The 15,869-nt window shown below is 39.9% G+C and overlaps 1 protein-coding gene across 1 annotated transcript in view; it reads right to left on the bottom strand.

Moving 5' to 3' along the window:
• UBA7 (ubiquitin like modifier activating enzyme 7) overlaps positions 1-15,869 on the bottom strand; it is a 46,652-nt gene that overhangs the window by 29,896 nt on the left and 887 nt on the right. The window contains exons 2-10 of the mRNA XM_007428410.4: positions 12,470-12,541; positions 11,709-11,877; positions 9,807-9,941; positions 9,253-9,359; positions 8,933-9,023; positions 8,240-8,378; positions 7,763-7,860; positions 6,509-6,655; positions 6,217-6,375 (exon numbers count right to left, since the gene is read on the bottom strand). Coding sequence (XP_007428472.1) covers positions 6,217-6,375; positions 6,509-6,655; positions 7,763-7,860; positions 8,240-8,378; positions 8,933-9,023; positions 9,253-9,359; positions 9,807-9,941; positions 11,709-11,877; positions 12,470-12,525 — 1,101 coding nt within the window. The 5' untranslated portion in view covers positions 12,526-12,541. The remainder of the gene's footprint in view (positions 1-6,216; positions 6,376-6,508; positions 6,656-7,762; positions 7,861-8,239; positions 8,379-8,932; positions 9,024-9,252; positions 9,360-9,806; positions 9,942-11,708; positions 11,878-12,469; positions 12,542-15,869) is intronic.

Below are 15,869 nucleotides of genomic sequence, written 5' to 3' on the forward strand. Positions count from 1 at the left end.
AGGACTTGATAGGTGGATAAAAATGCCAAATCCAGTCTAAACAACTGGCTGATTGTTTGACCAACAATAATAACAACGGTAGAGACAAACCAGGGGGAGTTGGTAGTAGAGGAAGCCAGCACTGCTACTGAACTCTTTTCATTCCCAAACCAGGCACCCTCTCTTCTACCTTCTCCTCAGAAAGAACAAGGTCCTCTAACTAAAAAACAAAAGGAACTGAAACAAAGAATAACTGAGCATCTAGAACAGCACAAAACACAGAATAAGGTTGCCTGCATTGAAGCTTGTTAAAAAAAAAACAGCTAACACAAGTATTAAAAGATGCCAATACTGTAATATCAAATATAAGCACCAGCTCACTGCAAGAAACAAACCAACTGATGTACAGCACAGCTGTAGTTATAACTGAAGATCTTGGATGCAAAATCAACAAACAAGAAAAAAAGCCAAACAGTGCACCACCAAAATGGAAGATCAGGTTGGAAAATAACATCAGCATGCCAAGATCAGATGCAAGCAAGCTAGAACAGATTTAAGAAAAGAAGCTGAAGAACAAGAAGACCAAAGAATACCTAATCAAAAAATATCACCTAGAGACAAGAAATATCAAGGAAGCACTGGAAATAATAAAGCAGCAAATATAGCCAAGAAAATCAGCAGATACGAAGCTCGAATTGCACACTACAGGCAGAATCTCCAATTTCAGTCGAATCAGAAACGTTTCTACCAATCCTTCAATGGAGAATGCAATGAACGAGCCAACACCTGACAAAGAAGAAACGGTGCAGTTCTGGGCACAGCTATGGGACAAGTCAAAGAAATACAACAAGAATGCAGTTTGGATAAAGGAGGTATAGAAAGAAAAAAACAGAAGCTGAAATTAATGAAGTTGTAATAACAGGAGAAATGGTGGAGAAAAGGGCAAGGAAGATCAAGAATTGGTCACACCAGGTGAAGATGAACTGTATGGTTTTTGGTTGAAATATCTGACTGATCTGTACCCATTCATTGCCAAGCAGTTAAATAACAAACTGGAAGGAGGTGAAATTGGTTAACATCTGGCAAAACCTACCTGATAGTGAAAGATCTAACAAAAGGGGCAGCACGAGGCAACTACAGGTCAATTTCCTGCTTACCAACAACTTTCAAATTGCTAACTGGTGTTGTAGCTGATGCAGTCCAACAGCAACTAGTTGAAAACAAGCCTTTTCTATCTAAGCAGAAAGGAAACCGCCCAAATAGTAGAGAGACAAAAGATCAGCTCCTGATTGACAAGACTGATAGTTTCCTAATTGATTTTGGCAAACTGTAAGAGAAGAAAGACCAACTTGAATGAAGCTTGGATTGATCACAAGAAAGCATTCAACTTTCTACCACATGACTGGATAACAACAGGAGTCAACAGAAACCTCAGAAGCTTTGTGCAAAGATCAATGGCACAATGGAAGACACAGTTGCTGGTCAATGGTGATAGACTGGGAGAGGTTAACATCAAGAAAGGAATCTTTCAAGGAGACTCACTATCACCACTATTGTTTGTCATTGCATTGATTCCTCTGTCAACAATATTGAGCAAGTCAGGCCATGGCTATCAAATATCAAAAACATCTGCCAGGCTATCCTACTTCCTTTATATGAACGATCTGAAGCTGTATGGAAAAACACCAACTGAAATGGAATTGCTGCTCAACACTGTCCAAATATACAACCAAGATATTGCAATGGAGTTTGGACTGGACAAATGTGCCACCCTTACCATCAACAGAGAACAAACAGTGAAAACTGAAGGCATCAAGATGCCCTATGGAAATAATATCAAGAGTCAGGATGAAGAAGATCACTACAAATACCTGGGCATCCTTCAGGCTGTCAATGTCAAGCACATTGAAATCAAGAAGAAGGTTAGTAGTAAATACATCAGTAGAGTGAAGATCTTAAAGTCCAAACTCAGTGGCGGAAATACCATCAAGGTGATTAACACCTGGGCAATCCTAGTCATTAGATACACACCTGGAATAGTGGACTGGACTCAAACTGAATTAGAAGCCCTGGATAGGAAGATCAAAAAAATAATGACAATGAATCATGCCCTTCATCCATGCAGTGACACTGTCAGACTCTATTTACCAAGGAGCATAGGTAGGTATGGAATGTTGCAAGTACACCAGACAGTTGAAGAAGAAAAAAGGGCATTGGAAGGATATCTGAAGGACAGTGGAGAAGATGTACTGAAGCTACTGAAGAAGAAGAAGAAGATGCACTGAAGCTAACTGAATACCAAAGAGATGAAACTGGCCTATAAGAAAGACCAAATGAAGAATAGAAATGAGACATGGCAAGGCAAAGTATTACATGGCCAGTACACAAAAAAACTAGCAGGCAAAGCAGATAACAACAAGACCTGGCAATGGCTAAGAACAGGAAAGTTGAAGAAAGAGACCAAGCCTTAAAAACAAATGCATATAAAGCCAGAATTGAGAAGACAGCATATGCCATCTCTGCAAAGAAGCTGAAGAAACAGTGGACCACCAAGTTAGCTGCTGCAAGAAGATTGCACAGACTGACTACAACAACGGTACGACACAGTAGCAACAATGGTCCATTAGAATATCTGCAAGAAACACCATTTGCCTGCAAGCAAGAACTGGTGGGACCACAAAACAGACGAAGTAATAGAAAATGAAGAAGCTAAAGTGCTCTGGGACTTTAAGAATTCAAACAGACAAGCATCTGCCACACAACACCCCAGACTTAACAACTGTTGATAAGAAAGACAAAAAGTCTGGATCGTGGACACTGCAATACCTGGACACAGCAGAATAGAAGAAAAAGAATTGGAGAAAATCACAAAATATAAAGATCTGCAAACAGAAGTAGAACGACTGTGGCAAAAGAAAGCAAAGATAGTACCAATAGTCATCAGTGCCTTGGGTGCAGTCCCAAAACATCTGGAGCACCACTTGAACTCCATTAGTATTGACAAAATCACCATCAGTCAATTGCAAAAGACAGCTTTACTTGGAACAGCTTACATCCTGCGACGATACCTTTAATATTAGTAAACATCTGCCTATCCCAGGTCTAGGGAAGGACTCAATAGGTGGACAAAAATGCCAAATCTAGTCTAAACATCTGGCTGACTAAGTGACCAACCATAATAACAATAGGAATCAAACTGGGAAATAGTAATAAGAATCAAACCGGGAAATTCCAGGACTGAAGAACTTGTGAAATGGGTTGGGGCCAGGATTGGTAGACACAACAGAAGGGAAGAAAGCCTAACTGGAGGGAGCCATTTATGTGTGAGAAGACCACAGTTCAGAGAAGAAATGTTACAATGAAACATAACTTGGCTGTACTAGACATCAGTAGTTAGTTAATTAGAGTTCTATCCAGCCTGTATTTCTTCTAGAAGCTCAAGCCAGCTTATGCGGGGATTTCCCTTCATTGTGATGACTGCAACAACTGTGAGGTGAGGAGAGAGAGGGTGACAAGCCCAAAGTCACCTTGTAAGTTTCCATGATTTTAGTTTGGTGACATCTCAGTAAATGAGAGTATGACATTGTTGCTCTTATCCATTTTTACTCAAGTTTACAATCATTATCTTGCAGTGCATTTACACATTTCTTCTATTTTTAGCCAACTTTTGGGCATTGTAGGAGAGCTTTACAATTGTTACACCCTTCAGCTCATTCCGTCATTTGACATATCTAGAGAATCAGCTAGAAAAACCTCAAGTGATCTTGTCTAATGTTCTCTGACATACCCGGTGATTAGTGATACATTTGGCCAGACTTTAGCTATTTAGTTACCAATATATTTTGACTTTCTACAGTAAGTGTGTGACAGAGCTCTGAGTAAGGGCTTCAACAAACCTCTTATCAGCTCATAACAGATAAAAGCTAAGATCTTGGGTTGCTTCTCGATGAGGTGTCTTTTGTGCAATCGCTCTGCCTCCTTTATGGAATTTTACCCAGGTCATAATGGTTGAGACACCACCTTCTATTTCTTAATTTCCTGGGTTTTTCCAAGAGCTCTTTCCAGTTTTTGCTTATCACAAAAAGATGTTAAAAAGGAAAGGGCAGAAAAGCTGCACTGTGCCATTTATCTGATAGAGTCAGAAGTTGTCTCCTAATACCTAACCATTTGCAAAAGGCCCTCCAGAGGTAGGATTTGAATCAGAGATTTCCTAGGTCTAAGTATGTCCTGTAATCATGTTTACACTGGTTGAACTGTGCCCCTCAGGAAGTAGGAAGCATGTAGGAATCAAGGCACCAAGATGAGGACATCTAGCCTTACACAAAAATGAGTGCATGATAATGACTTTATTATAGTCACTTTTCTCTTCCTCACAAAGTACAAAACCAAGCTGTATGGACAACTGAAAATGTACTTCTCACACATAGGAGAGAGGATACAGTAAAGACAATTAGGCACAGGAAAACGGAGGCTAAACAGAAGAGGAGCATGTCTCTTACTACTCTACAAAAAACAGCTCTGTATTTGGGAGCAAATCCAGCGTTAAGATAAGGAACAGCCTTGAAGTTGCTCATCAATCACCCAGCAGTAATCTTCCACTATAGTGAGATATGTTGTTAAAAATATTGTACTGATTAGCTGTAATGATAAATTAGCATATACAATATGATGCAAATCGGCATTTTTTTTCCTTGAGATGCATTTCCTCTTTTGGGGTGATGTTTAAGGGGCCACCCTTCTAAACAGTAGTCTCTGGAGGAAGACTTTCTTTTCTCTTCTCTTGCCTCCTACTGATGGTTGGAGCTGAGAGCAACAGATGAGCAGAAAGAAAGCTCAGCTTCCCCAAACAGTAATCTTTCCTTACCAATGGTTTAAAAGCATGAACTGCCATCTGGTGGACATTCTATAAATGATTAGCAAAACATACTTTCACCCAGTAAGAGTTTATAATACTGTATATTCTAATCCATTTCCACTAGGACAGAAAACCCTTCTCTGCTTGGTAGATGGACAACACTGGAATTAAAGCAAAAACGATGCTAGTCTGAGTAACAGAAATCAACATTCTTTAATTGTCATCTTTCTTAACAATAGTCTGGACATTCTATGAGTGGTATACACCTTCCTTAGTTGAGTTCTCAGACTAGAGCAGTGTTTCTCAGCCTTAGCAACTTTAAGATATGTGGACTTCAACTCCCAGAATTCCCCAGCGCCAAGAGAGGCATAGCTGTTAACTAAAAGGCCATGCCCTCGTGCTGGAGGTTCCATGAGTCCACCACCCCAGATGAGTGAGGAGGAAGAACAAAACAAAGACACATCACAAGCTGATGATGAAGGGAACACCATATTGTCTGGCTCCTCCACAAAACTAAGGTTAAGCATTGTGGAAGAACCATCCTGAACATTAAAAGATCTCTCCGGACTGCAAGCAGCCAAACTTGCTTAATCGTGCATCTATTTGAAAAAACAATTAGTAGACATCCTTCACTGGCAAACCCAGTACAAAGCCAGTTGATGGCAGTCAGCAACCTGAATTTCAGTACTGGGCCCAAGGTTAGCGGGGCAGTTGCAATTCCCAATGGGAAGCAGCCCAAGCTGACTCCTCTAGATTCAACTACAAAATGATTAGCAAAGACATTACAATGGGTGGAAAACTTCTTCTCATGCACCTTCAGTTCTATTTCTGATAGTTTCTTATAAGAATTCATAGTTATTCCTAATATTGTATACTGCTCTCATGCACTCAAAGCACTTTGTGTACTTTATTTAATAGTAATCCTTGCAAGAACGTTGTAAGATAAATCAATATTATGTTTCTCTCCTTCTTTGAAGATGAGGAATACTGACGTTGGAAGAGAGTGGCTTATCCAGGGCACATACTGAATTCACAGGAGAGGTGAAATCTGAACTACAGACTTCCTGATTTATACCTTTATTTTAGCTACTACTTTATACCAGACATCTCTAGTTTTACTATTAATTGTTGCATGTATAACTTGTCTTGAACTCCTCTAGGGGCTCAAGGCAAGACATCTAATACCCCCCCACAATTTTTTTCTTTTCCCATTTGCTTTCATTTTTGTCTTTTTCCTTTCGTATTTGCTTTCATTTTCTTTTTAAAACCATATTTTTAGTCGATGTTTAATTATTGTTTGTCTCTTTAATAAAAATAACAAAACCAATCAAATCAGTCAGTCAGTCAACCTCCGCCTGCTCTTACAAAGTTCTGCCACTCACCTTTAGCACTTCTTGGGCAGCAACGCCTCCAATAAAGCTATTCATAGGGCTCAGATCCCCCATACATCCATAAGCAAACGTCCGTATCAGATCCTTTTGCAGTAGTTCCTGTTCCCCAGCGAGGGTCTCCGCCAGCTCTACCAACCTGTCTGCATCTGCCTGCCAAGGAATAATAACTGAGGCTGAAAAAAAGATTTGGCTGAGGAAGGAAGTGGGGAGGAAGAGAGGGGAGGGGAGGGAAAGGAGAAAGAAGGTAAGTAGGTAGGTAGGTAGGTAGACCAGAGAGACTTACCTGATTCTGAGGCCTAGGAAGTCGACCAAATTTATTCTGGAAAATGTGAACTGCCTGGAAGGCCACGTGAAGAGTGCGATAACGAAACATTTTATTCCTGTCTGGGGTTTTGATCTTAGGATCAGCCATGGAGGCTTGCAGAGACTTCTAGGAATACAGAGAAATAAGCTAAAAGGGAAAGCTGCATCTAATACATGTCTTTTCTCTATGATACCATATCTCAAGAAAGTATTCTCTCGCCAATTTAATATATGACGTCCACCTAGCTCAGTAACATCTGCCACAGCGAGTCTCAAATTTTTGAATTTTAAGTCCAACATCACTGTAACAAAGAATTGCAGACAGAGACAAAAAGCCCACTTTTTCCAGAAAGTATATACAAGCAATTTACTATTGACACTTATCAGTTATGGCACTTTTGAAGTAAATACCATAAAGAAATAGAATATTGTTGACAATCATTTTTACTAATAAAATTGCAAAATAATGAATAAGAGCTGGGGTTGACCTTGCATTTGCCACTGAAGGCAGTCTCTCCTAAGGCCAAACCAAAAAATATATACAAACAATGAGAGAGGGGGAGCTAACTACACAAACCTTCCAGGTACTGCTCCAGACCTGGACTCCAGGAAAGACTGAGATCCTTGGCTTGTTTTGCCTCAACACTCTCAACTGGAGATGGGGTGCTTTGCCACTTTCTCTGTTTTTTTTCCCCCCATGATCAGAAGAGGGGAATCATGCTTTGCCTCACCTACTTCTACATATCACCACTGATACATGTGCCATTGACCTACAGTGATTTTTAAGTTGAGCTCAGACACAGGCCCTTTCCAGCTTGCTCAACCTGGAGCAAACCTGAAATCTTCTGTATGTAACACATGCATTATCCTACTGAGTTACTGACCAGCACAGTTTCCTACCTAGAATTTTATATCACAATCAATCAAGCTCAGCTTATACTAACCTTTCTCAAGCAGGTGCTCAACCTCCCAGCCTCATTTCAGCTGGAGGATGTACAGTGTTAATTCATTATGAAAGGATCAATAGTCTGAAAATCTCTGGAAGGTAACAAGTTGGGGGAAGTTTATCTAGACCATATTTTAATGAAATATGAAACAATACTGTACATCCCATAATTTTTAGCTAGAGCAACAGACTTGTTCAAGAATCAGTCCATTCTGTGAAGTAGCCTGAAAAGAAGAACCCTGTTTTTCAAAGCCCTAAGATATCTGTAGTTCAGAAATGAGAACATACAAAGGAGTGCTTTTGAGGCACGTTGACCTGAGTGATGATCCCACCACGCTGGTATGGAGAAAAGGAAGATGTGTCTCCAACCTCCAGGGTGTATTTTCCTAAACACAGAGCAAAAAGATTCAGGTTCTGCCCTGATGTCTATGCCTAACCCTAACCCTATGCAGTTTAATTGCCCCAGAGTCCGATAAAAGCTTATGAATCCAGTTGCTATAAATATAAGCTTCACAATTCAGGTTTCTCTGAGTTTGGAAGTGTCTTGGTTTCCTGCCAAATATTTTAAACTTCCATACTGAAGCCTCACAACTTTCCTTAATTTTCCCATCAACCCAACCACTTTACTATTCTGTCATTCTTCTCTCATAATCTTTGCTAACCCAACTTCGTGATGGATTTTCCATATTAATCCTCCAGTTCTTTCTGAATACATCTGTTCTGTATTCAAGTAGGAAAGAAGGGAAAGAAAAAGAGACCTGTTACCTTTCACACAAATCTGGCGGGGCTTAGAACCATTCAGTTCTGTCATCCCTTCAATCTCAGAGAACACCACCCAGTCACCATCCATAAAGTGATGTCCCTGCTCATCATCACAAGCCACAGTCAATATGCCAGGATTACCCTGAGTGAAGAAGAGAAATCTGAGATCAATTATTACTCTTGCTTCAGACTACTTCAGGATAACCAGTCTATTCCCCCCCCCACGCCCCCAAATCCTTTGGACTCCAATATAAAATGCACCCAAAATTGACCTTGCAATGTTAATGAAATTGACAAGCGTTAATTAGCAATAGTCCAGCTATCTGGAAGTATCAGACTGTTTGGCTTACCCCCCCCCCGGCTTTTCAGCTTCAGAGAGAATAGCTCTATAGGGATGAGCTGGAATTTCATACAGATACAAGCCCCTGGTCATGACCTTATTCATTCTTTAGAAGATTCACCTTGGGCCAAAACCAGATACCTCTGTCTGATAATTCCTTCACAAAAATAAACACTGGGGCTGCCTTGGGTAGAGACATGATATTGAAGCTATAAAGGAGATGTCCAAGAAGAGAGACATGAGTAGAAAAGTAACACAGAAAATTGAGTGGTGGTGAAAAGATATTGGCTTGGTTTGCACAACATGTGATTGTGTATGGGGTAAAACAGTAATTGTATCACAGTGGAGGAAATTACCAAGGTGATGTGTTCAATAGCAGCAGACACAGGGTCAGCTTCTGAAGAATCACACACCATGAAGTTTTCTCCAAAGTCACAGAAAACCTGTCTGGAGTCAGGAGACAAGCAAAAATAAGTCATGCCTCATATGATTCATTCATCTTATTATGCCATCCTTAGAAATACCTTGCACACATGCAGACCTACAAACACTTTCAACCACAGGGTCTCCCTATTCAGAAAAAATTCCCTCTGCAATATTCCACCATTATTTATGTAAGTTCTCCATCTCCTTGTTCCCCTCCTAGAAAAAGGACAACCCACTCAACCATACATACCCAGCCAGGCCTTTGGTGTTAGCTAGGACAAAGCAAATTTTGTTTGCGTGGCAGAAATCACTGATATGCAGCTGCTCCTCCAAGGATGAGTCAGTCAGGACCACAACCTAGAATATATTGGATGTGGAGGTTTGGGGCATAAACCACATTTAGTATCCAACCACAGAGAAGAAACCATATGACACAGAGGGTCACCAAACATATGCTCTCCATTTAATGTCTGACAAGAGTATACCGCACATCTATCCATCCCAGCCATCTCAGTCATGGCAACTGAGTGGGAAGTTTTCCAACATTTTCAGGTGCAACCTCCAGTCAAAATCCTCTAGTTCTTGAGGATAATTTACCATAAAATTACAACTGACAGAAACATTTGACATTGATTGACAAGCTTGCTACTACTGTAGAATGAAGAACAGAAACTCTCCCATCAGTTTAGATGAGAGCTTGCCTAAACACTAGCTTTAATCACTTCTTTCTTGCATCACTAAAGTTGTTTCCTCTCCCATATCTCTCACTTCCAAGATGGCATGAGACATATAGCCCTGTCTTACCTGGAAATCAGCCAAGAAGTTCTCCGATAGTCCACTGGTGTAGTCCCTCACAGCAACTTTGGTGTTTAACTTGGCGAGATGGTGCTTAGAGACCTTAGCTCGGTTTTGCCCAACATCATTCTCTGACAGGTAGAACTATAGAGACATAGCAATGCTAAGAGTAAAAAAAAAGTCCTTCTATAGCATTCTTTGCCACAGATGAAACAGCAATTTTACCCTTTTGTTGCTTTATTCTACTGCCCAGATTTACTGCACCGTCTAGTAGCATATTCTGGAGTTGACTTACAGATCCATTCCCAGCACTATTTCCATACTGTGTGTGTATACAGATATCACTATATGCTGCATGAGAAATGCAGTAGCTGTAATACAGGAGTGTAAGATAAATGTATACGGTTTCTGTTGATCAGAGAGAAAAACCTTAGTGCTTTCCATTGCTTCAAGTCCTCTCCAATATTGAAAGAAACAGAATTCTGACAGCACATCAGAAGATTCTAATAATTTATGCATGATTTTTAAGATATTTTTGGCACATGATAGATAGTTTAGTACTTCAGGGCCACAAAGAGATACTCCATTCTAAGCAACCACTTATACCAAAGAGGATGTTAAATAGCAGGGTCCTAGAATATCTTAACACTGATTCTAAATTAACCTATTATAAAAGTTAGAGTCTAATAGTGTAGCATTTCTAATCTTGACAACTTTTAATGGGAGCTAATAACAACGGATTCATTAAACTTCCCAAATTGGGCAATCTTTTTGAATCCCATGGCTAGGTTATTCATTCAGCCATATACTGTATACAATTAAATTACCAACAATTATCTGTTATTAAATGAGCAATACATCAGGACTAGTTGAGAATCCAGATGGCTGGATGACTCAGAATGTTGGGATATTGGGTTCTATTACACACTTAGAAAACTGTCTTTAAATGCTGGGCATTCCTCCAATGGTCCCATGATGCCACCTGCAAACCACTGCTGGCACATTTACTTGGCCAAGGCTTACAAGAAATTACCTCAGTGAATGAGATTTTAAATGTTAGCATGTGAGGCCGACATGGAAACATATCCCCTCTTCCAGCTTATAAGAGTCACTTTGTGTGAGACGGGCAACTATATAAATATGATTGATTGATTGATTGATTGATTGATTGATAAATAAGAGTGGAGGAAGCAATTGCCTTGTAAGAGGGCCCACTCCTGCAGCAAGCTCAGTGAGATCCACAGTCAACCAGGATGGGTGAGAAAAAATCACACTGCCCTGCTGGCCCATTTGTAAACTGAGAGTAGTGTGAATGATGGGAAAAAGGCATGGCAATGCTGGTGTGGGGGGGAAGGTGAGGATTATTTGAGCTAGCACAGTTTGTGCATTAAAACCAATTAAAACATAATTTGCGCCTTATTAACAGGAGCAGAAATCTGTAGGGGTTCTGGTCTACCCCACAGAGGTCTGGGTGGAGACTGACCTCCCTCCTCACTTCATAGCACTCTGGGCTGAAGAAGGTAGAGAACCTTTCTTTAGACAGGAGGAATTGGAGAACAAGACACTCCCAATTCTTCTGTACAAGAAATGTGCTACTTCCTTTGTGCTACAAAAGGAGGGGATGAAACATTCCCCACCTCCTTCTGCACAGAAAGAAATACTCTCTGCAAAGGAGGTGAAGAATGATTTTAGAAATTGATAATATATAAATGTATATGTATGCATGTATATGTGCATATGAGTGTGTAAGAGATGTTTATGGATCTACATATACTACATACAGGCTTGTGGAAAAGTAACTACAGCAGAAAAAACCTGCATAGAATGTTTGAGCAGAATCAAAGGAAGACCTACTCTAGGCCTTACAATTGCTCTCTCACATTTGTTAGACAACGCCAGGAAACTGCATACCTGTGAGGACAGGTCACTCCACTGAGCATCATTCTGGTCATGGAGAGTGACAGATTTCACACCTGCAAGAATCACATTCTTGGCAATCTCGACCCCCAGCCCCCTCATTCCAGAAACCAGCACCGCAGCTGTAGCCATCTTCTGCATGGCCTGGTGGCCCAGCACATAGCTAGAACAAAAACAGCACATGCCAAGGCTGAACAGTGGATTCCTTCTGCTCTTGTTCAACTGCACTTCCACCTTACTTTGGTTTTCTTTGCCAACTACCACTCCCTATCTTTGTTCTCTCTCTCATTATAGATTTTAGTCCCATCCTAGGTTGTGGGAATGGTATGTGGGAATGACCTCAGAAGAGAGGAGGAGAACTGCAGACTGGACAACCAGCGTGTAAAAGGTATCTCAGTCCACAGAAGGAGGGAGGGCATGGGAAATGTTTCAGAAGAGACCCTCCCTAGTTTTCTGGAGAGGGAAAGGAAAGGAGGGGAGAAATACTTTCAGTCTTGCAAGAGTCTGTTAACGTAACCTTACAGTAAAGATAGAGCTAGTGCTCTTGGTTGCGCTTCTTGTCTGGACAACCTCAGAAGGCTAACAGTTGTCTTATTCTCCAGATTCTTCTCCAAAATAAATTCCACCAGATGTTCACTCTCTATCCAGCTACTCTCAGTCCGCATTGGGACTCTATTATACCAGCTATCAAGCAATATCCTTTTTGAGCTCCTTAGAATTCCTCCCACCTTCATGTCCTATGTTATCACACTCACAGTTGGCGGGAGTACAATTCCTCATCGATCTTCGGAAGGTACTCTGTGGCACTCATTCTGATCCTGCTGCTTCTGTATTGTCAGGGAAAAAAGAAAAACAGAAGGACCAAGTCATTGTATCACGCTATTGGAAGGAGGGAGAAGCCAAGATGGTGACAAACTAGCAGCTACTGAAAAGTCTTGATTTATGAACTTATTACCCAGGCATCAAGGTGGGCAACCATGGCTGTGACTGCCAGTGACAGCTGTCCTCTTCTCTAGAACAACGTTCTCTGTGATATCAGACAAGCCCCAGCCTTGTTAGCTTTCACAAAGACATTAAGCTGTTTCAGAAGGCCTTGCAGGGCCGAAGGAGCCATTTTAATCTTTCCTGATGAGGATAGCGTTATGGCTAACCCTTGGCATGTAGTGTGTGATCTATCACGCTGTTGTTTTATTATTTTTTTATGACTGTACAGTTGCATCTAGTTTTAATCTTATTACTGTTTTGGAGGTCTGCAAGCTGCCCAAAGTCAGTCATGATTGGAGTGGCGTAGCCTAGTACAGTGTTTCTTGAACTTTTTTCTACCAGGACCCCTTCCCACTTTTAAAAATTATGGAGCTTGTTTGTATGGTTATATTTATCAATATTTACTGTATTAAAAATTTAAACTGATCCATTTATAGAATATGCATTTATTGAATAATGTAGAAATATTAAACCCATTTGATATTACCATAAATAACATATTTTCAGGGGGAAAAAACCTATTTTTAACAAATAAAAAAACGAGAAGAGTGTCATTGTTTTCATTTTTTGCAAACATCTGCAATATCTGGCAAATAATTTTGATTCTGAGGACCCCTGAGAGGGTCTTGGGGGGGCCCCAGGGTTCCTAGGACCACACTTTAAGAAACACTGGCTTACTGTACTAAAATAAATTAAATTTGAAAAGAAAGTACATCCCAGCAGGGGGCAGCATCTGGCTGACCTTGCCTGGATTCAGAAGTTCAACAGAATCAGGCCTAAATAGATCACCAGAGAATTCTAAAGCTGTAGGCTAGACCTGGAAGTTGAAAAGGCATTCTGGGAAAAGGCAGTGGCAAACCACTTCTGCACAGTTGCTAAGAAAAATGCATGGATGTGTCCAGGTAGCTACCAGGAGCTGAAGTGGACTTGCAGATGACTAACTACATGGATAAATGGTTGTGACTGGTGTTGCAGCCCACCAGGGACAGGTCCATCAGCCAGTTTTAGGACCTCCCATATATTTCCCTTCTACCTCCCATGAGGGCCATACAATCAACTAAGGGAGGCAGCACCTTGGGGCTCACTGGCAGAGGGGGCCTGGGACCAACTTCCTCCTTGCCCCACGCAATCTTTAAAACAAACAAACTAACTAACTAACAAACAAAAAAAACCCACCAGGTCCCGTTGGACCTCAATAGGTAGGCATACGGTACTGTATTACAGCTGCAAAAATCTGGACAAACACCAAATGGCAATGAAAAATTAGAGTTTTCTGTATCTCTTTGCTGCCAGCTGCCAGTCATCTGGATTTTTCAGCCCAGCTACAGTATGACTGGGAGCAGCTCAGCCAGATTGGCAAGCAGCAGTTTCAACAGCACAGAACAAGTGGTGCCCAGGGCAGTTCAGATCCTGCTTCCTGCTTCAGTTCACACACAGAACTTAATCCAGCTGTTTCAGGGTATTCTTCTAAGAGGACTCCCAGTAGAATTAGAATTTTTAAACTTTTTGATGCTGCATTTTAAGAATCACTTTTTTTATCTTTTATAATGATTGTTTTTATCTATTTGTTATTTTATTTAATTGTTGTACACCGTCCAGAGTCACTTTGTGTGAGATGGGCAGCTATATATATATATATGATGATAGATAGATAGACAGACAGACAAGTTTTTTCTCTTCTGAACAGCAGAATTTCATGTTGTTATCACCAATTGATTTCAATGCCTTTACAGTTTCTGTGTTGGTATTAGGCAGGGAACAGGTGTGTGTGTGTGTGTGTGTGTGTGTGTGTGTGTGTAGAAAAGTAATAATATAAACTTGATTACTGTGTTAAAGTCATTCATAACTGTTACCAAATCTCAGCAAATAAGTTCAAATTATAAACTTCAAATTTGAGACAAGACTGTTGATTTCAAAACTCAATATTCAATATTCATTTTTGCTTTAAAATTCAAGATGTATCAATGTGTTACTTTAAAAAAAACAAACCTTAAGCTATATCCAGTGTGGCATAGTGATTCAGACAAAGAAGACCCAGATATTGCATTTAAACTGGACAGTTGCTAGAATTCTTTTCTTAATCACATCTATAATTCTTGCGATAAACTACTAAACAGATACTTGCATCCCTGAATCTGTCTGTGTGACAGTTCTACGAGAAGCCTCAGAATGTGGCCGGACTTATCACATACTGGCTACTATGTACCAAAACTGACCAGTTCTGACCTCACTGTTAGCAGGAAATGCTGCATGTTGCATACATATGACTCTTGATACGACAATTCTATCTTATTAAAACAAGAGATTGACCAAAGCCAAGAAAAGTGGCAAGAATCAGTATTTATAGGTCCATCTGGTAATAACCCTGATATATGGTTTGGACTGTAAGAGGAGCAATTGGCATGAAAGAAAATTAGATATGCTGTATTCTGCAAGACTAAGATAAAGCTGAGGAATGTAATATAGCTGAATGAAGGTGGTTTGATCTTAAGGAATGGAATTGATGAACATAGGCAGGAAAGTAAAGGTATAGATTTTATTATGAATGAAAAGGCTAAAAGGGATGTCAGCATGTATGACTTAGTGTCACATAGGTTGTTATGGCTATTTATGAAACTAGGAATCCATAGGTAGATGGTCACTGCATGGTGATAATGGAAGAACAAGGAGTCTCCAGCAGACTGAATAGATGTAAAGTACTGAAATTATTAGGGGTGAAAATGAAGTGAAGGAACACTGGAGTTTGTATGTGAATGATAGAGATATATCAGACACTGAAACTGAAACAAATACTATAAATGTTAGGGTCCAAGAAAATTTTTTTTATTAAATTTATTAAACATTTTTGAGAAAGTAAGAAAATTTTTAAAAGTCCAACAAGAAAAAAAGAGGCAAAAGAAAAACAATACAAGTTGAATAAACAGGGAAATCACAAGCATCACAGAATTAAACAAATTAAATTTGTTAGGTCAGAATTTTCCTTATTAGTGTTATGTAACTGAATATCTTATATCATTTTAAACACTGCAGGTCATTATTAAAATCCAAGTAATATGTAAATATCAACAACAATAATCAATATCTATAGTATAAATCATTAAGAATTACTGTATAATATCTTACATCTTTACAGAAAAAGATCCATCCTTCTTTAACAGAACATTTAAAGAT

The sequence above is a fragment of the Python bivittatus genome, unplaced genomic scaffold, assembly GCF_059951505.1.
Source record: "Python bivittatus isolate LINGU-HERP-01145 unplaced genomic scaffold, Pbiv_v1 ctg000080_np1212, whole genome shotgun sequence".
Lineage (NCBI taxonomy): Eukaryota > Metazoa > Chordata > Lepidosauria > Squamata > Pythonidae > Python > Python bivittatus.